The sequence below is a fragment of the Psammomys obesus genome, unplaced genomic scaffold, assembly GCF_907164565.1.
Source record: "Psammomys obesus unplaced genomic scaffold, mPsaObe1.curated_primary_1811, whole genome shotgun sequence".
Taxonomy (NCBI): domain Eukaryota; kingdom Metazoa; phylum Chordata; class Mammalia; order Rodentia; family Muridae; genus Psammomys; species Psammomys obesus.
The window spans coordinates 12,440,419-12,464,140 of NW_026596088.1; the positions used below are offsets into that span (position 1 = coordinate 12,440,419).

Sequence of the window (23,722 nt, forward strand, 5' to 3'; positions counted from 1 at the left end):
TGTGTGTGTGTGTGTGTGTGTGTGTGTGTGTGTGTGTGTGTGTGTGTTCCTGTATGTATGCTTGCATGCATTTGGAAGCAGAGATCAATCATTCTCCACCTGTGTATAGTGAGTGGTCTTCACTGAAACTAGGGCTCATCAACTCAGCTAGGATGACTGCCAGCAAGCTCCATGGACCTACTTCTCTCCTCTTTTCAGCACCAAGCCTGTAGGTATATACTTCCGTGCTGAGCTTTTTATGTGGGTTCTACAGATGTGAATCAGGTCTTCATACTTGTGCAGCAAGGATTTTACCAACTGAACCATTTTCCCAGCTCCAGCTTATAGTCCTTTTCAACCTTTAACACACACACACACACACACACACACACACACACACACACACACCTTACATGTGTCCACACACAACCTGAAGTCATACATGCCACCCACTATTTCATACCATGCAAGATTCATCACTGCTTTAACTGTATTTCCTGCCCTAAAGTAGATGTCTCCATCTGGACCCATCCCAATCTATTCTATTACAGTTACCCAAGTTACCACTGAACACCTACTTTGATTCTAAATGCTTTATAAACACCACCCCCATTTAATCATATAGGGGCCAGAGAAGAGAAGAAATGGTATTATCTCCATTATTATTATTACAGATGAGAAAAATTGTGGCTTAGAGAGATTAAGAGATTGGTCCAAAGACACACAGCTAGGAAATGACAGAGATGGGATTTAAACTCAAGTGTACCTAACCCCAAGAGGTGTTGTTTCTGCTCTTATTTACACACATAGCAGAGATTTGTAAACTATGGACTGCTTTTGAAAAACAAGTCACTATTACAACTCCTAGTCATTGGCATTTCTGACCAATGGGTTCCTGATAAGTGGTGTTGACACTAAAGTTCCAGAAATGGTACAAAATATGATCATTCGAAGATGCCAAACAGACTATGAATTTCTGTGGGAAGTGTGGGTGGCACCACTGCCTCCAGAAAGGCTCATGCTGTCCTGTTGTAAGTACCCTCTACTTTAGAGGTCACTGACACTGCCGGTGCAGGGCTGTTCTTCCTGCCCTGTTGTGTCTGTGGTTAGATCCCGGCACAGCCTGGCCTCTATGCAGCACCCGATGGGCATGAGATCACAGGACCATGGGAACCTCCAGGTGAGCAGGGTCTTCTTTACTTTCCTTTTTCAAAGCTATGGTCTCAGGTTAACTTCAAAGACTCTAAGTAGCTGAGGATTACCTTGAACTTCTGATCTTCCTGCTTCCATTTTCTGAGTCCTGAGTGGTGGTGCATGTGCCACCATGCCCAGTTCTGGGAGCTGAACTCAAGCCTTTGTGTATGGTAGGCAAGCATTCCACCAACTGAGTTACATTCCCAGCCTAGGACGATCTTCTTGATACCTGCTATGCAGATGTAACCCGTACTATCTTATTCTAGGTTACCAGAAGCAGATGGAAGACCCCAGACCCACAGCGAGGTTCACAGCTGCTCACTCCTCAAGGCTGAGCATGGAATGGGCTTTGCCAGCGAGGCTTCTGCTTGACAAATTAAGTGGACTTGGCTTGCCTGGATGATAGAGGGGTTCTCACTGTCCAAACAGAGGTGCACTAGCCAAGACCAAGAGGCTTTGCACAGCGTCGGCGTCACTTGCATCCTCGTTACCGGAAGCCTCACTGGGCATTTAATTTCCTAAGTGTATCGGGGGTGGCGAGCACTTCAGAGCCCAATTCATCTTCTTTGTCTTCATTACAGAGAGCCCTCTGCTCACCTTAATTCTCCCTCTGCCATAGCAAAGAGCCATTTGTTTCTTTAATGGCTGTGCTCTCACTAGCTAAGTGGCTGCTCAGAGCCAGGGCAGGAGGTGAAGCCATCCTGAGGACAGCGGGAGATGTGCCTGGTTCAGATAGGGGAACTGGAAGAAAGCCTCCTGAAACCAGACGCAGGGAGAATGTCCATCTGCCTCCTACTTGACCACGTCCTCACTCTGTGCCCTCCTCCTAAGTATTGGTGAAACTTCATGAGGGTGCTGCCGCTCCTCATGGGCAGGTGAGCGACTCTGCAAAGCCATGGACATTTGCAATGGAAGCAACATCCCATTCTAGACACAAGTGGACTGCTGCCTGCAGGTCCTCGCTTGGTGCTGTGTGTAGGGTTAACAACTCCGAAGGGCCATCCACTCGCTCACTTCACAGCATCTTTGTGCCAGAGTCTACAGCAGGAGTCCATGTTCACTAGTTTATCTGATTCCTACCTCAAGTCTGTAATTATGTATACGCATTTCGCAAATGAAGGAAAAATGAACTGCCCAGAGTAACATGATTGTTTACAGTAAAGATCTGCTGAACCCATAATGCCCGTCTCCAGAAGCCTTGTTCTGATCGTCACTACTGGATCTCATCTGGCATGACCAGAGTAAGCCTTGCGTTAGGCACTTGAAGGCACCTGAACTCATGCCATGCGGGAAAGAGGATCAACAAGTGCAGGCATCTAACTAAAGAAGGAGACACATAATGAAGACTAGTACAAGGCAGAACTTCCAGCCATGACTAACACACACGGCTACAATAGGCTCTGGCATCGCCTTCTGGAAGCCAATCAGCCAGGCCAACAGCTAGGCCTATGTGGACATGATCTCTACCTGTTCCCGTCTGTGGGCTTGTCCTGCCTTCCTGGATGCTCACCTGGTCCCGAGTATAGGGTGTGTCCACTCTCTGCTTGTCACTGCAGGCTTCCAAGAGGACACGGATGGCATTCAACTGCAGAAGCATCTCACAGGCCATTTTGTCAAAGAAGGTGATGTTGGCAAGGGCCGCAGAGGCCAGCAGGAAGACTTCCCCTGATGAGGCCTCTTGGCACAGTTCTGAATAGTGAAAAGGAAGAAATGGTTCAAGTCCAAGTGTTTGAGCATGGCTGATCTCCCTTGCTCCCTGATAGCTCTAGGTGGAAGTCTTAATATGCTTCTTAGAGATGAAAAAATTAGTTACTAGAGAGGGAACTATGCCATCTGCATAGGTAGCAGAGATGGGACTGGAGTCATTGTGGGTGACTCCTGGTGAGTGAACCCTAGGTGCCTGGAGGCTTGTGATGTTAGGATGGACCAAACAGGTCCCATCCATGCCCTTGTGATACATACTCTTTGCTAGCAGGCAAGAGAAAGCAAACCTTGAAGAGTTGATATAAATAATTGCCAGTTCTGATAAACATGAGAGAGAAAACAGATGGGTGCTAAGGTAGGGAATAAGTGGGGACCAATGGGTCACTGAGGAGGTTGTCACTAAGAGAGGAGAGGGACAAGTCATGAAAATATTTGGAGGAAGGACATGAACTAAAGGAGAGTAGCAGTGTGTGCAGAGGCCATGGGGCAGGAAGGAGTTCCCGCCCTTCCAGTAATGTACACTAGGATGTTAAATTTGCCCGAGTGGAAAGACTGACATTAAAGCAGACACTCTTCTTTCTGGACACCTTCTAGATCTCTTTTTGGTCTCAGATGGCAAAGGTCTTCTGGCTGCAGAAAGTGCTACACAAGCTCTTGAGTGCCAGGCTCTCTCTTTAGGCCTAGTGGTTTCAACCTAGCGCTATCCAAATGTCCCCACATGCCATTTGTTTGTCTGTTTGTTTTTGTGTTTTTTTTTTTTTTTTTTTTTGCTGGCCACTTGTTTTTAATACACAATACTTGAACACAAGTTACAAATAAGACTCTGAGCGAAGTTCAGGATAGAGTAAAGAAAGTGTTGAGACTTGCTAACAGAGCATTAGGAAAGGCTTCCAAAGACTCTGCCTTTGACTCCCTTGCTTAAAATCTAGGGAACAGTAAGAAAACAGTATGGCCAGCCTCATCTTCACTTATGTTTTTTTTTTCTATATTAGTTTATTTGCTTTACATCCTGAGGGTGTCCTCTCCCTCCTCTCCTCCCAGCCCCCAACTTCGGCTCCTTCTCCCTTCCTCTCTCCCTTTTCCCCCAAAAAGGGACCTGCCCTCCCCTATATATATATATATATATATATTCACCCTCCCTGACACATCAAATTACATCAGAACTATGCACATCTTCATCCTCTGAGGCCAGGCAAGGCATCCCTGCCAAGGGGAAGTATTCCAAAAGCAGGCAATAGAGTCCATGTTAGAAACAACGTCGCCTCCCACCACCACCACCCCCCGCACTCGCCAGGCACCCCATATGAAGACCAAGCAGCCCATCGTCTGCATGTGTGCAGGGGGCCTGGATCTAGATCATGCATGCTCCTTAGTTAATGTCTCAGTTTCTGAAAGCCCCCATGGGACTAGGTTAGTTGTCTCTGTTGGTCTTCTTATAAGGTTCCTGTCTTCTCCAGGTCCTTCCATCTTTCCCCCAACACTTCTGCAGGACCTCCAGAGTTCTGCCCATGCTTGGCTGCATGTCCCACCTGCCATTTGCAATTATGCTAATAGAAAAATAGTGTCTTGACCCTCATAGAACCTGAAAAAGATGCCCATCTCAAGAGACACAAGAGGCACTGTCCATGGTGCTGCTTGTCCCAACTTTATGGCCCTGGCTTCCAAGTCTCGCTCCAATTTGAGTTGCCAGGCACAATGTGACAGGTCAAACCCTGTTCCACCTGTAAAGCTTCTACAGAGTGGAGGAAGGAAGACCAAACTCCATGAAACAGCCCAGCAGAGGAAGAAAGTGTGAAGACAGAGCTGAGCTAGGCCCCATGCTCTTCTACTCTTCAGAGTTCTGACACTGCAGCTGGCATTTCTTGGCATCTTCATGGATGTAGCTTTGGTTTCCCCCCTAAAGTTGGATGCACAGATATATCAGTCAAACACCTACAGTCTGTCTTCTGCTGTCCCAGTGTATTTGGGCCCATCATCAAGGGAGAATAAGGTATGTACAGCTATAGAAGCAGAGTTTCACAGGAGCAGCCACAGGTACCATTTTCTCTGGGCCAGGAGCTGTTTTAATTTTCACATCATTCAGTCATTTTATCTCAACAGTAATCTAACTTTATTGTGACTTTATAATTAAATGCCTGATCTTGCGACTTGCTGAGGTCTGATAGGCAGTAATGAGCAAATCTAAGCAACCCTTATTTTAAATCCTCATTCTTTCTACTCTTCAGGTTGCCTCTTGTTTGGGTCCTCGACTCATTCTCAGTGATGCCCCCATATACATATGCGTCATCTCGATCAGGGAGATAATGACGACCTTTGAGGTGTTCTGTTCCCTGTAGATGCACCCAGATGTGGCCACCAAACATCTGAGTTTCACCACCCAGGCCTGGGATCACAGATTAGCCAAGTAATTAAAAGCTCCTCACAGTTGATGTTCCCCTAATCCTCTGACTGGGGAAAACCACTGGGACCACCTGACTCCACCCAAGCTCATGTCTCCATATCCAGGCTTCGGTAGGAGGTCACTCTACTGCTAGATTTTTCCATAGGGGAAAACATTGCCCCTCATCCTCGCACAGTTGCCGACGATGCTGACACATCAGTTATTAGAACCACCATCTAAGTGCCTTTTAATTTCGCTGCACATTTATTTGAACTACAGTCTGAGTCACCTGGGATGTGCTAGGAAGATTAAATTGAGGATTCCAGTGACTCATTTACAAATGTTTCCAGGGAATGGCAAGAAATTGGAGGGCCATTTCCCACCAAAAACAGAGCTCTGGCGTCCTTCCCAGATGATACATCCCATCTGCTGACTCTGTGAATGGGCTGAACAGTGCATCTTCATGGGGCTGGGATAAATAAGAAGGTTCTTCTCCAGGGATAAATGCGGTCTGGACAAAGAAACGGGAATGAGCATGTAACAACAGTGAAGGGATGTTTGAAGTATACACACTTTGGCCTATTTATTATTTGGAGAGCTTCGGCACAGTGTGGCATTTAATTCTTGTATTAAAATATGTCAGCCTTCCCTACAAGGCAATAATCAACTGTGGTTCACTCATGTCCATCCACATTTAGTCTGTGCACATGCTCATCAACTTAATGCAAGTCCCAAAGCCTCTTGTTTTCCTCTTCTGTCTAGCTCCTTTCAAGTAATTTCTTTCCTGCCAGGCCCTGGTGGTCTGAGCGTGAGACCACTGGCATGGTGGATCCCAACATTGTTCTTGAGTCTCTCGCCCTTTCTGGAACACCACCTTTCACAAAGAGTAAGCATGAGCTATGTGGTCTCCCAAGCTCCCTGCCACCAGGATTCTCTATGGACTCCATGTTTCCTTGACTTTGAATCAATGTAAATGTTGGCACACCAGCTTCTCCAAACCTAACCCATGGGATACTCAGGCCCTGTGACCAGGGTCAAACATAAAGCTCACTAACTGAGGTTTCCTATATGCAAAGTTCTCCCTGAATGGTAATATCCTATAACCAGAAGGCATGGTTACAACCCTCTAGGCCCCTCTAAAGACGTGGGTTACAACCCCTCATTGAATATAGAAAGGACGTTGTCAAGAGAGATTTACAAAATGCGCTGGTGAGTGAATGGCAGAATCCCCCACAATCTTATGCAATGTTGTTAACTGGTAGCTGTTTGTGGATGGATATGTAGAAAGCCAGAACCCAAGCTCAGCTGTTCCAACTGCTATCCCAGCATGCTACACTGTCCCTAAATCCAGGAAATTACAGACATTTCCTGACTTCCTGAGCCAGCCCTAATTATTTATCACTTAGTTTTGATAAGGGATAGACAACGAGATGCTGCGTAACAAGAGTGTGAGTGGGAGTGGAAACTCAGACCTCACCAGACAAGTTTCCTGGGCATTTTTGCTGGATTAATCCTGCATTCTGCAGTCTGGCAAAGGAAAGGAGAGAGAATGAGGATATTCTAGCTAGTGGACTATCTAGAATTCTCCTGCCAAGCGTGCATAGGTCTAAAGAGCAAGACCAAGAAGACTCTATATGTTTATGTGAGGCCAAAAAATAAGATTTTCTGCAGCGGGTTGTGGCAAGTGAATGGCTACTTCTCTCTCTCTCTCTCTCTCTCTCTCTCTCTCTCTCTCTCTCTCTCGGAAGTCACTTGTACCAGTTAGTACTGCTACAGTCACTGAGTGCAATGACTTACATTTTGGGAATAAAACATATTGAAGCCAAAATTTCAGTCCCTATTTGTCCCTGATCCTTATGCTCTGGTTTCCTTCTGAGAGGCCACATGATCTCTAACTACTGTTCAATTTGATGCTAAAGAGCCGCTTGTATTTTAGTAGAAGACACTTGATGACAGGACTCTGCAAAGCTACCTCTGACTTTCAGCTAGTGTGACTATCTTTCCAGATTGTGAGTTTGATGTGAAAGAGGTGGGGGGCCCTTCCTGATCCTCACGAAGACAACAGTGATGAGCCCCTCTCACCTAGAGGCCCCATCCACCCCAGGTTCACTCACTGATGAGGGCTGTCACAATCTCCTCCATGTTCTCCAGGAAGCTGGTGAGGTGCTGGGTAAAGGACAGATGTGGGGAGGTAACCTGGGCCACCACGGCTGCAGCCTCAGCTCGAGTGGCCTCTGAGTGACTGTCATCAGTCAAGATGTCGGCCAAGCACAGGATACCGTCCACCTGCAGATGGAGAGAAAGAACTTCCTTGTGTGCCTTGAAAGGGAGGGTACCACTGCTTGTGACAGTCATGAGACAGAAGAACCAACTCCTCCTACCCTTGACTTCTGAGACTAGCTCACACCTCTTACGGAGCCAGAGAAAATCTGAGGATGAACCCCTTCCCAAATTACCCAAAATTGGGCATTTAAATGCCTCTGCTTTGAGCCCAGGAGGGATAAGTGACCTCCCATAGGCTTTCTAGATGGCAGACAGCAAGCCAAGTGTCCAGGGGCCGACCTCGGCCATTCATCACTACAAAACGCAGTAGAAAACTATGGTTACTTACTAATCTTCTGACCCTGAGCTCCAACCTGGGCTCCATCTTTCATGCTGTGTGACTTCACAACTCTGACACTACTCCCTCACACAACCAGCAGGGCGTCAGGAGGTCAGGATAAGAACGGGGGATGCTTTATGGAAAAGACAAGTTCAAGAAGTGTGGGCTCCCTCCTCTCCTTTTCTTTTGCAGCATGCTGTACTCACTACCTCCCTTCCCCTCTTGTCCTCCACAGTGTCCCCAAAGAAAGAATGCTGCTTCCGTGGAAGCCTCGCTCTCTCTGCACAAACATAGAGGTAAAGGTCTTGTTGGACACATTTGCCAGGGGAAAAAAAGGCTTATTTTCCTGCTTTACCCCGGCCAGACCTGTTCTTGGCACAGTAATAGGAGTCACTTCTAGAGTGCCTGTAGTGTGCCAGCTTCCAGACTTGGTAGAATGAGTATCACCGTATCACTGCATCAAGCATCCCCATGTCACAGAAAGAAAAACTAAGAAGAGATTGTTCATCTGCCCTGGAGCCTTAAAGTCCAGACTCATGGATTTGGAACTGAATGGTCTGCTCTTCAAGACCTGGGTTCTGAAAATGATATTAGCCTTCCTCCTGAGAAGTTACACCTGAGCTTAAAACCTACCCTCCATTAGGAATCAGTAGGTAGGGGGAGCAGGATCTCACCACAGACATATCATTAGTGATCCTAAGTTCCTTCAGGGGCTAGAATGCCAGGCAGCTAAGGACCAGTGCTGGGGGGGGTGGAGAAAGGCAAGAGAGAGACAGGAAGATGCCTTGACCGATGTCCTCCACATCCAAGATACCAGCTTGAGCCTCCTGTCTCTGCATCTGTCCCTCTTGCTACTAGCTCTAGCGGGGCCCCAAGAGCTCGCCCTTCATTTGATTAATTGCCATGGCCACCCCCCACCCCAGTCCTGTACCTCCCTTAAATGGCTCTGGGGTCCTGAAAGGTCCATTAGCTGTGAAGGCCATTGGCAATTTCAGACTCAAAGGAGACAAATGTGGAAACAAGAGCCCAGTGATCAGCCCACAGTAAAACCCACCTGGATGTGCTTAATAAAAGGAACAAACCGCAGTCAGCCTGCCCCTGGCAGGCCTGGACTCTGGCCAGGTATTTTATTAACAGGCCCTTGGAGAGGCCTCTTTGAGCCCACAGGGCAGCTGCAGGCCTGGAAACAGGAAACAGCTCTACTGCCAACATAAGAAGCCTCTCAACTGACTGGCTCACATCCCCTTTTCTCCTTCGAGCATCAGTCAAGAGTGTTGCTAAGAAGCTACGAGGCCTCTAGTGGAAAAACATCTCCACTGATCCAGTGCCCTCAAACTTGTCTTGACTGTAGCTTCTGCTGCTACCCTGGTCTCTAAGTCCGTTGGAACCCTGGTCAGACCCAAACAAGTGTGCTGCCCTGATGCTTAGCTAATCTGAGTTGGTGGGTCCCAGGACCCAGTGAAACCCAAGGCCCAAATATGAACCCCTCTCTCCAGGCCAGACCTAAGTCTATGGCCTGCATACAGACCAAATGCCAAAGCCTCATGCTGCAGAAACACGGATCCAGCAGAGAGCGCCCCTGTGGGGGAGGAAGTGACTATCAGCACAGATAACCATGCTGCAGAGTGATTTCCCACAGGAGGTACTACTTCTTCTGGGAGCCATCCCTGACGTGACACACCCACAGTCCAGCTTGGGAAGATGGCTCACTCTGGCTCCCCATGCTCAAGTACTTCTGCTATTTTCATCATGTTAATGCAAAAGAACATTGTTTCTCCAAGTGGGAGGGATTGTGGCTGCATCAAATTAACTTCAGGTTACTTAAAAGAGAATCCCTGGGCCCTTCTCAAAGCTATTCTACCAGATTCATGGAGAGGCTGGAAATCTTGGCTAACAGGTCCACAGAGAATTTGCATGCTGCTCCAGAATTAGCAGTATAAGATGATGTGATTCCCTAACTCTGTGTCTGTCTGCCTGGACTCCTGTTCTGCAAGAATGGGGACCACAGCTAGTTCACTTTGAGTTCTTGATGCCTGACATGTACTGTGATTTTGGAAGATGGGAAAAAATACCAGAAAATAACATTTGACCTAAAACTTGAGGATACATTGTAGATTAATACAAATAAAATGATGGCATTGTAAACTAGAGGGGGCTGTGAGCAAAGACTCAAAGAGAACAGAGTTGGAGGCAAGTTCAACCTCAAGTCCACAGATCCTTGACCCACAGGTGTTGTGGACCCTGATGCCCTTGTAGCTCCTGGATTTTCCAGAGGACCTTCGGGTCCCTGGATTTTCAAACCATGAGCTGCACATTGTCTTGCCTTCTTCCGGTATGTTGACTAAGCTTCAAATTGCCTCTGACTGAGTACTAATTATGAAATACAGCATCCCTTCAACATGAATCATACAACAGATATTACTCATCCTTACATACAGTACATACATAGCATACATATTCTTATATACTCATAAACTACATGACCTATGTAAAGGAATAGAATACAGAATGCATGCTTATTTATTTACATTTGAAAACATTGAATATATAAGTAAATGAGGAGTAACATGATTTATAAAGATTCCAATAATAAAATGGACACCTATGGGAAGATCTATGTACGCTGAATATTTAGAAATTCTAAATCTTAGAAACAGCATTAAGCTAAGTCTTCTTCATCTCATCTCTCCAATCACCTACAATGAAAAGGCCTCATCCTTTTCTGTGTTGTTGATACCCTTTGTTTCTATTAGATCTCTGTCTAATAAACTAAGTTTTAAGGGTTTTAAAACAGACGTAACGGTTCTATCATCAACAAAGGGATTTTCCTTCTTTCCCAGACATCCCTGTTTTTGAAACTCCTTCCTGTCACTAGGTGTGTCTGTGGGCCACTTGTTTTCAGAGCTGTGTGGTGTTTCACTGTGTGCATCTATTACAGGTCATGCATACCTGCTCCTGACAACGGTCACTTGAGTGTCTTCTGGAGGTTTGCTATACTAGACAGTGCTGTTACAAACATTCGTCTACACATCTTCTGGCCGGTTTCCAGTTTCCCTGGGAGTCCTAACATGAGCATTAAGGGATAGCATTTGCACATCTTCTCCAATACTTCCAATTTTCTTTGCCATATGGTTGTAGCAAGTGATACTTACCAACATTATAGAAAGGTATTTAATGCCATATCCTTCTGGTTTTCATCATACGCTTATAATTTTTAGTAAATTGGTGGTTTGGATGAGCCATGTCTCCAGTAGGCACTTGGTCTCCAGTTGGTGATTCTGTTTGGGGTAGTTATGAAACTTTCAGGAGACATAGCCTTGCTGGAGGAATCACACCACTAGGGGAAGGCTTTGAGTGTTAATAGTGTCACCCACTTTCTCCTCTCTCTGCTTCCTGTGTGCAGATAAAACATGATCAGCCAGCTTTCTCTTCTGGCCACCTGCTGTATGCCTTCCTACAGCTATGGACTCCCCCTATAGAATTGTAAGCCCAAATCATTTTTTCTTTAAATTTGGGTCATGGTATTTTATCAGAGCAACAGAAAAGTCATTAATAAAGATGAAGCCATAAAACTCTATTTTAATTGGAGTGAATCAAAGCCCATGAGATCAAGTCTTTTATATTGTTTTGGTTTCCTTTACGTGGTTTGCTTGGGCTTTGCATTTGGTAAGCTGGAGGACCCTATTCACATGGCTTGCTTGTTGTTCTACTGGGTGGCTTTTTGTAGGAGCCAGATTTCCTTGGTTCTGATGCTGCTGATTTTCCTCATCCTGCCACTAGCAGCTGCCACACAAATCAGTCTCCATACACACCACCATCTCCAAGGCTCCAATCCAGCCCGGCTCACCACAGCTCATCACCAAAGGCGCCATGCCTCCGGGTTATGAGCTTTTTAGCACTCACACCACTTCTATTAGTCTGAATCCTACTTCTTAATACTTGAACATTTTTTTTTTACTCCTTTGAACCTTTATCCTAAAATTTAGGGTAATAATACCAGTGTCAATGGCTTTCATTTTTCTTATAAAATGGGTACTTGAAACATCGACTTGAACAGAATATTGCAATTATTCAACGAGAGCCTGCATGGGCAGTACCTGCCACATGGTGGTGCCATCATTCCATCCTCTTCCTACCTCGGCTTAATCTCCTGATGCCTGGAGGGCCCTTTCCTTAATACTCTGTGCCTCAGAGACTCCTAATGAGGACCCCTCCAAGGTTCCTCTCTGCAGTCTACTCCAAAAGTGAGAGTCTCAGGCCTCTGGGTAGTGTGTCAGTCAGCTTTCCTTTGTCCTGACAAAATATTTGAGAAAATCACCTCATAAGGAAGACAGGTTTGTTTGTTTGGGCTCCTGGTTTCGGTGGTTTCGTGGCCCATGGTTGCTCGGCCTCTGTGCTTCAGGCTCATGGCAGCACAGTGCAAGATGGTAGCATGTGACAGAGGAGGCCTGTTCACCTTATAGCAGACAGCTGGTAAAGAAAGAGGAAAATCCAGGGACCAATGTCCTCTTGACAGGCATCGCCAATGTCCTAGCTTCCTGCCATTGAACCTTCCAAGGGTTCCACCAGCTCCCAGCAGCACCACAGGCTGGCAACCAGGTCTCTATCATCTGACCCTCTGAGAGGCATTTAGGTGTCAGGGGATACACAAGTTGACTCACTTGTGTAGACATCAGATCATACCATCTAGAACCAATACTTTTTAAGTGGGTATCATCTGTGACTGACTGGGAATGCTAAGATGCACAGCTAGAACCCTTTAGCCAAGAGTTCAGCAACTTCTGGTGCTATACCAGGATTTCTATTGTTAGTCCCTGCGTGCCCGCACTGCGGCAAGCGTCTAATTAGTCAGCAGCAGAAATAAATGACAGAGGCAGAGAAATGGCAAGAACAGAGAGAAACAGAAACGAGAGGGTGTTGAGGGAGAGGCAGGGGAGAATAATAAACTCACACAGGACTTGGCTCGATCACTCTCATTTGATTTTCTGCACCCCTTACGCCTCCTGCTGAGAAGAACTCTCTCCATCCTGACCTTCTCTCCCAGGACTCCGGCATAGTTCATTTTAAAGGCTTGTGTCCTCCTCAGCTTGTAGCATCTCTCTGTTGCTCTCTTAGCCTCTTCTCCTTGACAGCCATATGCCAGCTTTTGCTGCCACTCTGTGCCATATTGGAAACTAGACTCAAATCCACATGGTCTCACTGGTGATTCTAGAAGCTCAATCTTGACCCCCTTTTCCCAACACGCATATCTACATTTCCAAACCCTTACTGGACCACTTTATGTTTAATTTAAAAAATAAAATGGTCTGTATATTCCATGAGCACTTCAAACCCAATTTGCTTAAAACTAAAATGTTTTCCTCCTACCTCCTGTTTCAGACCCAGGTCAAGTCACCTACCTCCCCAGACAGAGGCCATCTCTGTCCTTCCAGCTGAGACACCACCCTGATCAGATCACAGTTGCAACATATATCACCTGATCTGATCTGACCAGATCACATGTGCATCCCTCTTTAGTTTGAAGCCCTCAGGAAAAACCCTGCACTGAATTTCCCTCAAGTCCTTGACAGCCAAATGAGGCCCAGTATTCCACAGCCACACTCTGGTAGGGGAGGAACAATGAGGAAATAGGCAGAGAAGCGGGGAGACGGGGAGACAACCCAGGCTACACCATGCAGCATGTCAACTCTGATCCTTGTTTATGGATCCTTGCCCTGTGCCTTCCTCTATGGAACCTCTGAGAAAGAAAGGGAAGAACTGAAGAAATGGCCAGGTCAATGGAGGGCATTCATCTCAGTTCCTATGAAAGGCCAAGGGGTGGCCCTGCTTGAGGCCAGTTCCTTCAAACAGTAGCCCCATGTCGGGAAAGCCTCCAACCCCTAATTGCCCATTTCCCATCCCTAGTCATAAACTTGGTGCCAAGAGAGTCATATAATCAAAGCACATTCGCATCCTTAAAGAACTGGCTGCAGGAAGCACTTAGAGATAATTAGCTCTTACAGAGAGTGGGATGGATGGGCCTGAGGGCAGATGTTCCTGGTGAGTAGGTGTGTATGTGGGGATAAGATTGTTCTGGCTGAGACATCACCTGGACAACAGGGCTCATGGACCTGGAGTCTGGCACGAAGGGAGCCAGAAAAAAAAAAATCATATTTTTGCTGAGGGTTGGAGGAATGTGACGCTTGTGTATCTGGGACACTCAAGGTATAGAAAATTATGTCAGACTTATGAGTAGCACTGAAGTTCCATCATACATCATCTGTGCTGGTCAGCCATCTTAGTTTTGTGTTAGAGCCTTTGTTTTGATTGTGCCTTATGTTTAATTTTCAGTGGGTGCCAGAAGAGCTAGCTAGTGGCTTACAACAAAGGAATTGCGTAAATGGGGTGAAAATCTGGCCATGGGAAAAATTACAAAGAGTGTCAGAGCCTCTTCCATCTCTCCTTTCCTCTCTCCTTTACTCTCTCCCACCCTCCTCCCTCACTTCCTCCTCTTCTCCCCCACTCCCACCTCAAAATTAAGATCTTCCTGCCTCAGCCTCCAAGGTGCTGAAATGACAGGCACCACAGCCAGTTCCTACAACTTTATACCTTCATGATTCTATTTACTCAAATATCTAAGACCTGCAGGAAAACTCAAAACAAATGAGAATTTCAAAGAGACTGGAATCGTGTTCCTGAACCCTGAAAGAATGGGTCAATTCATCTATAATATGATCAGTCAAAAAGAAATTTTAGTTATTGTCAGAGAGAAAAACTAACACAAAGGTGGGTCAGAAGCAGAAATCAAAGTATGAACTAGATTGGGACAAGGTTTGGGACTAAGTTGTGTCAATGTCCATGGTCCAAGACTCCCTTTATAAAATGACATACTTGTTTTAGACTTATGGTGGAGCAGACAACTCAATAAAAATCCACAGAAATTAGACAGGCCTCCAAAAGATAACTGTATCCTCCCCTCAGCCAACATATCCAGGCTCCATCCCACCTCTCCTGTTATCTCAAACACAAGTGGATAAATACAAACACAAAATCAAAATAAAAAATGGAAGAGTGGCTAGCAGGGTTGTGTGGCCCTTTGGAGGGGAAAGCCAATTAGACAGAGGGAGAAGCTGCACAAGCAAAGAAAGAAGAGAGGGGTGTTTTCAGTGGAGACAAGCACTTGGGAGTGTAACTAGAAAATAATCTCCTGTGGGCAGAGGAGCTTCCTTAAATCGCATTTCAAATAGATGCTCTGAAGGCATTTGTGTTAGGAAACTTAGGAATGTTGGGAAACGTGCACCTGTGGAGGTTACACACGGGTTCACAAATCACACCACGAGATCAGTTCCACGTGGGAGGTTTATTAGGGGAAGGGGTTACAGAGAGAGAGAGAGAGAGAGAGAAAGAGAGAGAGAGAAAGAGAGTAAGAGTAAGAGAGGGACCACGAGTCGGGGTGGGCCCTTTAAGTTGGAAGGTAACCACGCCCTCCAGGTGTGGTCACCTGACTGGCTGAGGCCACATGACAGGTTGCTGGGCAACCCCAGAAGTAGCTTGTGTTCCAAAATACTAACAATTTGGCTCAGGGTCCTTGGGTCAGTGTTACTAGCCTCGTGCTACTATAACAATGCCAAGTTTTTAGCCACGTCCCGTGGAGGCCCCGCTGGGACCTGGGTGGTAGCCAAAGGGCTTAAGTCAGTGAACTCTCAGATGACAGGTGCCATCATCTAGGAAAGTATTAAAAATTGAAATACTAGTTGGGCATGGTCACATGTTCCTTTGATCTCAACTCTTGGGAGGCAGGGGAAGGTAGATCTCTAAGTTTGAAGCCAGTTTGCTCACAGAATGAGTCCCAGAATAGTCAGGGCTACACAGAGAAACCTTGTGGTACAAAAAAATTAACACAACCTTCAGAGTTTGGAGACTGTGCCTGCTTTCTAACTTCACTTCCTCAAGATGTGTCATACACGGCAGTGAAATGGTCAATAATATATTAGTCTTCCTTTGAAATCAGCAGCAAGACATCCTATCGCTCTGCTTGCCAATGCAATCACACAAGAAAAGAGACAGTGACTGAGAAGAGGCAAACCTGCCATTCTTCATGTCGTTCTATGCACAGGCTGCAGATGCGCAGAAAAACGCGACACTGTCAGCACTCTACTAAAATGTGTAAGTAGACTTAGCACAACCATTGGTATAATATCAAAAGTGTATCTTCCAGTATATTAACAGCAACATCTCAAAAGCCATAACTTAAAAATACAGCTTACATTGCCATAAAACGTAGCTATGAATAAATATTTAAAAGATGTGTAAGGAAGGGCTTACTCCTCAAAGAGAATCTATACTAAGGAGTGAGATGCGTTAGGTTCATTGATAAGAACACTCTGTCTGAGATGTCAAACTTGTACAGAAATTTAAAGAACTCTTAAAGTATCAGTAGGTATTTTGTGGACACTAAGAAGCTGGTTATAAAATGAATGCAGAAACACAAGAAAATTGCTAATGTAATCTTAAAGAACAAAGAGAGGCTACTAATACTCTCTCTTTTTATTATCCATTTTATTAGATTGGGTATAACCAATGTTATACTGGTAAAAGGGATGGTCAAAAAAAAAAAAAAAACAACCTAATAGAACAGAAGAAATGAAGTCCTGAAGCAAACCATATCCGTCACTTTGTATCACTTCAACTTAGGGATGGTCTTTTCAATAAATGGTGTAGGCTCCACTGGCTAACTGTATGGGGGGAGGGACTAAACTTTTGAACACCAGGCGAAGTGAGTCTTAAGTCAAAACTGTAAACAATGAGCCTCCTTGTAATGGATAGCTTTTTTTTTTTAACTACACACAGCCTGGCATCAGCCAGGAAGACTCTCAATAAGGGACTTTCTAGATCAGGTTGGCCTGTGGGGCATGTCTGTGGGACTTGCCTTGATTGCTAACTGGTTTAGGAGGACCTGGCCCATTGTGGGTGACAGCGGTCCCTAGGCAGGGACTCCTGAGCAGTATAACAAAGGAGGAAGCTAGCTGAGAGCAAGCAAGCTAGGACTCATGCGTTCATTGCTCTCTGCTCTTGACTGAGGGTGTGACATCAGCAGCTGCTAAGAGCTCCTGCACTGTGGCACCCCAACCTCCAGTGACAGACTACAACCTAACATTGTCAACTCAGATAAACCCTTTTTCCTCTAAGTTGCTCTTTGTCAGGACATCTTGTCAGAGCAACAGAAATGAAACAAGGACAGTCTCAAATAAAAAACAAGGGAATATAGCCCTTGTATCGTTTTGGAGAAAACAGGATTTCTTAAATGGATGGAAGTGGCACTCAGCCTAAAAAGAAAGATCAATAAATAGGAGCTTAACAGAATCAAGCATCTCTATCTATCAAATGACAACATTACGAGAATGATAACGCAAACCGCAGGCTGACATTTATTCTCAATATCTCTATCTGAAAAGGGATTTGTGTCTGGAATGCATTTTTTAAAATGTATAAATCAATAAGGCAAGACAAACGATGCAGTATTTTAAAATGAGAAAACATCTCAGACTGACATTTTGTTAAAAAAAAAAACCAAAAAACAAAAAACAAATGAACAATAGGGATATGAAACAGTGCTCCAGATCATTACTCATCAGAAAAAGAAACTTTAAAATCATAATGAAAGATGAGTTTGTGCCTGAGTAAGTCAGAGGCAGGGGACTGCCTCATAAACCTACAAGCACCGTCGTCTGTGCTTCTGAAGTGCTCTAAGAGAGACCCCAGTGCCACTCTAGAATTGTACACATCTCTCGTCTCCATGGGTCTTCCCTGTCCCCCTGTCTGTCTCCACCTGTGAGGCTCCTCTTTTTCATAGCCCTTCCCTCTCCCTGTTTCTCCTCATTCTTGTGGGTGACCAGCAGGCCCACCCCTTGCTCTCAGGGAATGGCAGGTGCTGACTCCTGATCCATGACCTAAGCTAGCCCTTCTACACTGTCAGTACCAGAAGGTGGCAGAAAGGGAACCCTCCCAGCTCCGGTCTAGTCTGCATGAATGCTCTCCATCTCCCATTTTCTTCTGCTACCAGAAGTCTTGTATCCCCTACTCCTCTCCCAGTGGTACTTCTCCACTCAGAAGCCAAAAGACAGCCCAGTTTGGGTAGCCAAAAGCATCACCTCTACCCCGCCTCCGACCCCCAGTCAGGTTCCCTTTGTGATGTCCCTTAAGGTACAGCTTCCCTCCACCTCGGCACCAGCATTATGTTCACGCTCGATTCTCTATCTTTTCTGAGTCCTTTGGGTTCTAATAGGGAGGAAGTACACACTGGGTACCGTTTTATCCACAGGCCTGCATCTTCGCACTCCTGGTCACCACACACAGAGGAGGAAGGGAGCTTTCAAAAGTCCGGTACAGGGACAGAATGCTGCAAGTTCTGCTTCAGCGTCTTCTCTCACACACCCAGGGAACGGGTACCAGAATCCCCAGCGGAGAGAGCTCAACAAACACCTCCTCGTTTTCCTACATCACATTGTCTCTTGCAAAATCCCTTAATGCTCCACACACTACCAAAATCTTCCTTGTTGGTACTGGGAAACGCCCTTCTGTTTCCTTAGCGAACCAGTAGCCTCACTGCTAATGCCAGCATGGCAGCCGCCACCCAGGAAGCACGCCCAGTCTCTATTGCTTGCTATCGGTCTCACCTGTCTCACACTGACCGTTCGTCCTGGCCCACCAGACTCCTATGTCTGCTTGGAGACGTATTAGTTGAGTGCGGGCTCCGAGGAAAGAGGCGGAGAGGAGAGTCTGGCGCAAACCTGGAGGCCTAGTGTGCAAATGGGACTTAGCTCACATCCCGCACAAATCCTTCAGCCATTTTAGCCATTCTTTCCTTGCTGAGGGCCCTATGGGTTTTACACGCCACCCCCACCCAACCATCTGCCGCCTCCACCTCACACAGGTCCCTGGAAACGCTGGCAGAGGCTTTTGGAAGGCAGGCCTCCCACACCTAGGCTTATCCCTGCGAGCAGGGAGCATGCTCAGTAGCAACCTAGGAGACAGGAGGGTTTCTGTGCCCAAAAGGTAAAGAGCAGGACCAGCTGCCGAACCTGACAACCTGAGCTGAACCCCCTCGACCCACACGGTGGAAGAAAAGGAAGAACTCGGTCTTACAGGGTGTCCTCCGCATAGGCACTGGGGCACGTGCATGTGCTCTGTCGCACGTATTGATTAATTAACTGTAAAACATGCATAGCTGATCCTCTGGGGAAGCTTTGGAGATAGGGATTAGGGACATAGTAGGTTGCGGGGCCTTTCGTTTTGAGGATAATATTTCTGTAGGAAACATTGGCTGTCTTGAATTTTAAACACCAGCCCCACATACATCGCAGGATATATTTTTCTGGTCCTAACTGTTGCTTCTGGGGCCCAGAGCCCAATAGCCACAGCAGTTCCAGGAAAAGGCTGCTCTGCGCATCCGGACAGGGCTGCCAGTGGAGCTCTTGTCCACCAGGGGCCGCTGCTGCACAGCACATGATGTCCCCCAGAGCCCCGATCTGCATCACTTTGGTATCCAGACTGCCAGGCAGGGAGAGCTCAGCTCCCAGCCAGTGGCCCACCATGTCCGTGGAATTAAAAAGCAAAGCAAATGAGGAGGCACACGGGGACGGGACGCGGGGAGCTGAATTTGATTCCACCTGTTCAAGCCGTACTCCTCTCCGTTCCTGCCCTGGAAGACATACTGGAAGCTAGACTGTTAAGAGAAAGACTGTAAAAGAAAACTAGACTCCTTAAGAGACTGGGTCACTGCCCTCCCTCCTCTGCCCTGCCCCAGTCAGAGCAACCCAACTAGCTGACTGCGGCCCTGAGGCGCTCTGCGCAGCCCTAGCTTTTTCCCAGGGTAGCTGAAGTCATTGTCAGGCGTGGGGTGGAAGTGGGGTCTGCTTTCAGAGCGCTCCTGTCTCTGTCTCTCTCTCGGTTTTTCGAGACAGGGTTTCTCTGTGTAGCCCTGGCTGTCCTGGACTCCCTTTGTCGACCAGGCTTCCTGCCTCTGCCCATCTCTTAATCAAGAACTTCCCCTAGGATAAGAAGGGGCTTCACTTAAATATCAGAGCCGAATCCAGCAAAGTAAGCTGTTGCCTTGTCCTTGGGCTGCACGGTGTGGCCACTATGGCCGCTTTTGGATCATGGAGGAGAGAAGGAATCTATCTGAATGAGAGAGGAAAAGTAGGGGGCTCCCAGGTTGGCCCTGTGCCTCCCAGTGTCTACCCCTGTCAGCCTCAACCTGCGCTTCTGTAAAGTGGAATGGAGGTGGCCATCACTGCCCCCTAAAGGATTGGGGGGGGGAACTGGTTAATTTATTTTATATGTGCTATTTCCCGACAATGGTGCAGAGCACAGTGGAGGAAGGCCCCTCCTAAGCAGGCAGCAGAGTCTCCCCCTCGCCCCTTGAAGCCCACTTCTTCCTTCCCACCCAGCCTCTCTGCTTAGGCCTCCCTTGTCTCCATCTTCCATTCACCCCAAAGCATGAAGGGTGAGCTGCTGAATGAGGCAAGCAACAGTTTCCCTTCCCACACCCACCCACACACCCCCAGAGATTTTCTAGTTGGACTTGAAATTGAGCTCATCTGGCCTCCCCTGCTCATCTTTAATTTCTTTATCGATCTTCATTAAACTCTCCCTTTGGCTCCAGGACAAAGTGAACTAACTCCCTATTTCACACACAAAAAAAGGGGGGAGGGGTAGAGATAAAAGAATGTCTTTCTGAAAGTGAGACTACCGCTTGTCTAAGGCTAGAAGAGCAATTCCTAGAACTGTCTAGAGGGCTGGCTCAGGTGGGCTGAGCACTGGGCTTGGAATGTCTGGTCTCTTCTGCAGGCGCCCAGCTCCTCATCTGAACCACGGGCTCAGTTCTGCTCTGGTTCTCATCCTCCCTGGCCCCATTCTTTGAGGCATCAGCACCTGGCCCACACCTGGAACTCTCCTAGGGCCATTGTAAAATCCTCAGCACCCAGTCTCTTTGGGGGACAATTCAGTCTCCCTACATTGTAAAACCCTCAGCACCCAGTCTCTTTGGGGGACAATTCAGTCTCCCTAGACCACCCTGTGGAGACAAACAAGCTAGACACAGGCAGTTATGTCTCACACTCAGGTCCTAACTGGAGACCTGTCATACTGTTAGCCTCTGACAAGGGAGGGTAACTTCATTGCACAGAAGACAAAGCCAAAAGTCAGAGGAAAGTAACTAGCTCCTTGGGACACTTCTTCCCCAAACCCTGCAGTTCTTGGCCATGCCAGTCTGTGGTGCCAGTGTTTCAAGAAAGCAGCTCTGATCTGTCTACCTCAACTGAATTTGGAATGTCAGCTCTCACTGAGCTGTGTGGCTTTGAGACCCTCACTCATTTTGGGCTCTAGGTTGTCTTGCTCCAGTCATCTCCCAAACGTTGTCCTGAGAATACTACCGTCTCTCTGGGCTCCCCTGATTCACTGAGCATGAAGCTCCTTAGATACACAAAGCCCCACAGCTCAATGGCCAGTCACAGGGTCCTTTACATGGCCTAAGACTGCTTTCCCCAGTCTGCCTCCAAGCACCTCGGTACACCCACTGGGACCAAGTCTGCACCAAGTCTTTTGGTTCTCTTTTGGGACCAAGTCTTTTTGGTTCTCTTTTACCAGGAATTCTGAGTGGAAGAAAACTCCTTTGAGGACACAGGCCAGCCACCCCAACCCTATCTGTACTTCTGGGCTCTCCATGCCTGACCTTTGGAGCAAGCTGCTTACCTTCTCCCCTAAGCCTAGCACGGGGTCAGTTAGTGAGACGTGACTGTCTGGCCAAAAACCAGGAAAAGCGCAGCTGACTTCTAGAAGGGTACTGATCCTGAGCGCAAAAACAGTGTGGAGCCTGTAGCTGAGCTAAAATAGATCTCTTTTAGGCATTGCTAAGGAGACCTGTAGGAGTCTCTGCCCTCTGCCCTGACCAACAACTTGAGCCCAGCTCTGAGGGAGCCATTCCCCTGTGGCTCTCAAAAGAGCCAGATCTTTCCAAGGTGGCAGAGAGAAAGAACATAGGGTTTGGAACAAGCTAAGAGTCTATTATTGTCCGTGCCCCACATGTCCACCATCTTCAGAAAGGTCATCGGACCTCGGGAGAAGCAGGCTTAGATCCAGGACAGCCTGCCCCTCAAAGTCCACAGTGCTCAGCTACACTGGAACGTTGGCTTCCCAACGCTGAAAGAATGAGTCTGCAGAGTGAGTGATAGACGGCAGAGTGGGTGATGAATGAGACCAGAACTTTATCAGCGCCTTAGCAATCTGACTTGGAGGAGAGGAGCGCGGTAACCATTGGGGTGGGGGCCAGATTACCTGGGTTAAGTCACAGGCACTTTTTTAGCGTTCTCAGAGTATTCATGAAGCAAGCAAGGCAGGGATGTTAAGCAGCTTTGGAACCAAGGCTTAAATCCTGCCTCTAGCACTGGCTAATGATGTGACTTTTGAGAAGCCACAAAAACTATCTGAGACTGTGGCTCCTCGTCTTCAAGATGGAGATGTTCATAGTGCTCAGCCATAAGTCACTGGTGTGATGCTGGGGGCGTGTGTGCACTGCAGTGGTCCAGGCCCCAGCACACATTGAGTCTCACTGATTAGCATCCCTTTCCATTTCCAGAAAGCAACAGAGGATACTCAGGCGACCCAGCCCTGGAACAGAGCTGAAGAATCCTAGCTTTTTTTTTGTTTTTTTTTTTTGAGCAGCATTAGATGGGAGCAATGAACTGCACGCAGCCATTGCAGCTGTAGTTTTCCGCTCCGAGAATGAAAGTGCTGCTGTTTCTTCCTTGGTTTCTGCCTGCTGCCGTGGACGATGATTAAAGCCAAGCAACTGGCTGCTTTAGAAGGTCTGATTATATCAGTCCCCCTAATTACTTCTCTGTGCTCTCCACCAACCCCTACCGGGCCAGAACGAAAGAGGATGAGAAACAAACCTGGTTTGGGCCATTTGGTCATCCTTCAGGGAAGATTTACAGGAGCCGGGGCGGTGGTGGGTTACACATCACATAAGCGTAACCAGCTCCTTCACTGAGTTTTTCTCATCACCACGCAAGTAAGTGCACACGCACACACACACACTATCCTTACACAGTCAGACTGCGCACTGGGAAGGAGAAAATGATATCTGGCTTAGTCTTGAATCTAGGACTTGATCTGAGCTCTGCCAGAACCTTACCTGTAAGTCCTTAAGCAAGTAGCTTCCCTCTTCCAAGCCCATTTGTCCATTGAGTAGCAGGGCCCAGGCATGAGCACCATTAGCCCCAACTCATTACCTCCAATCCAGGGCTCTCGGCATACCGCTAGGTACAAAAGATTCTAGCCAAGTGGGAAGAAGGCTTTCTGCTCAGAGTGCGAGCGAGAGCTGCTCTGCTCTCCTGCTGTGTGGCCTTACACAGATGGCTTTCCCAAGCAGAGACTCAGCCCTGAGAGTTCCAGAAGCAGCAGAGTCACTCTTCGCTCTCTGCCTCGACTAAGAGCACTTCTTATGCCCCTGCTGCTCATGGGGATGGATTTGGGAAGAGGCAGAAGGCAGGTGACCCGCTGCCTAAGAGTCCAGGCCTAAGCAAAGAAGCCGGGGAGCCGGGCTCAGGCCATGGGCGTAAGCGTGACGCGAGAAGAGCTGTTGTTCCTCCAGACAGACAAGCACCCCAAACCCCGCAGTCACTATAGCTGTCCTGAGACACAACTGGCTTTAAACCACAAGAATGTTCATCATACTTCCTTCCAATTAGATTGGGAAATCCCACAATAGCGGGTAGGCCTCCCTAGCTGTTAGGGTAGTGTCCATAGGACCCATCTGCAGGCCCAGACCCGCAGCCGGGGCAGGGGTTGGGAGTAGCTGAGGTTAGATATACAGATCCTGGTTG

The 23,722-nt window shown here is 47.3% G+C and overlaps 1 protein-coding gene across 2 annotated transcripts in view; it reads right to left on the reverse strand.

The window, feature by feature from the left end:
* Insc (INSC spindle orientation adaptor protein) overlaps positions 1 to 23,722 on the reverse strand; it is a 105,601-nt gene that overhangs the window by 11,843 nt on the left and 70,036 nt on the right. For both annotated transcript variants that reach the window (XM_055627662.1, XM_055627663.1), the window contains 2 exons: positions 7,372 to 7,543; positions 2,684 to 2,862 (listed from right to left, as the gene is read on the reverse strand). In XM_055627662.1, coding sequence (XP_055483637.1) covers positions 2,684 to 2,862; positions 7,372 to 7,543 — 351 coding nt within the window. The remainder of the gene's footprint in view (positions 1 to 2,683; positions 2,863 to 7,371; positions 7,544 to 23,722) is intronic.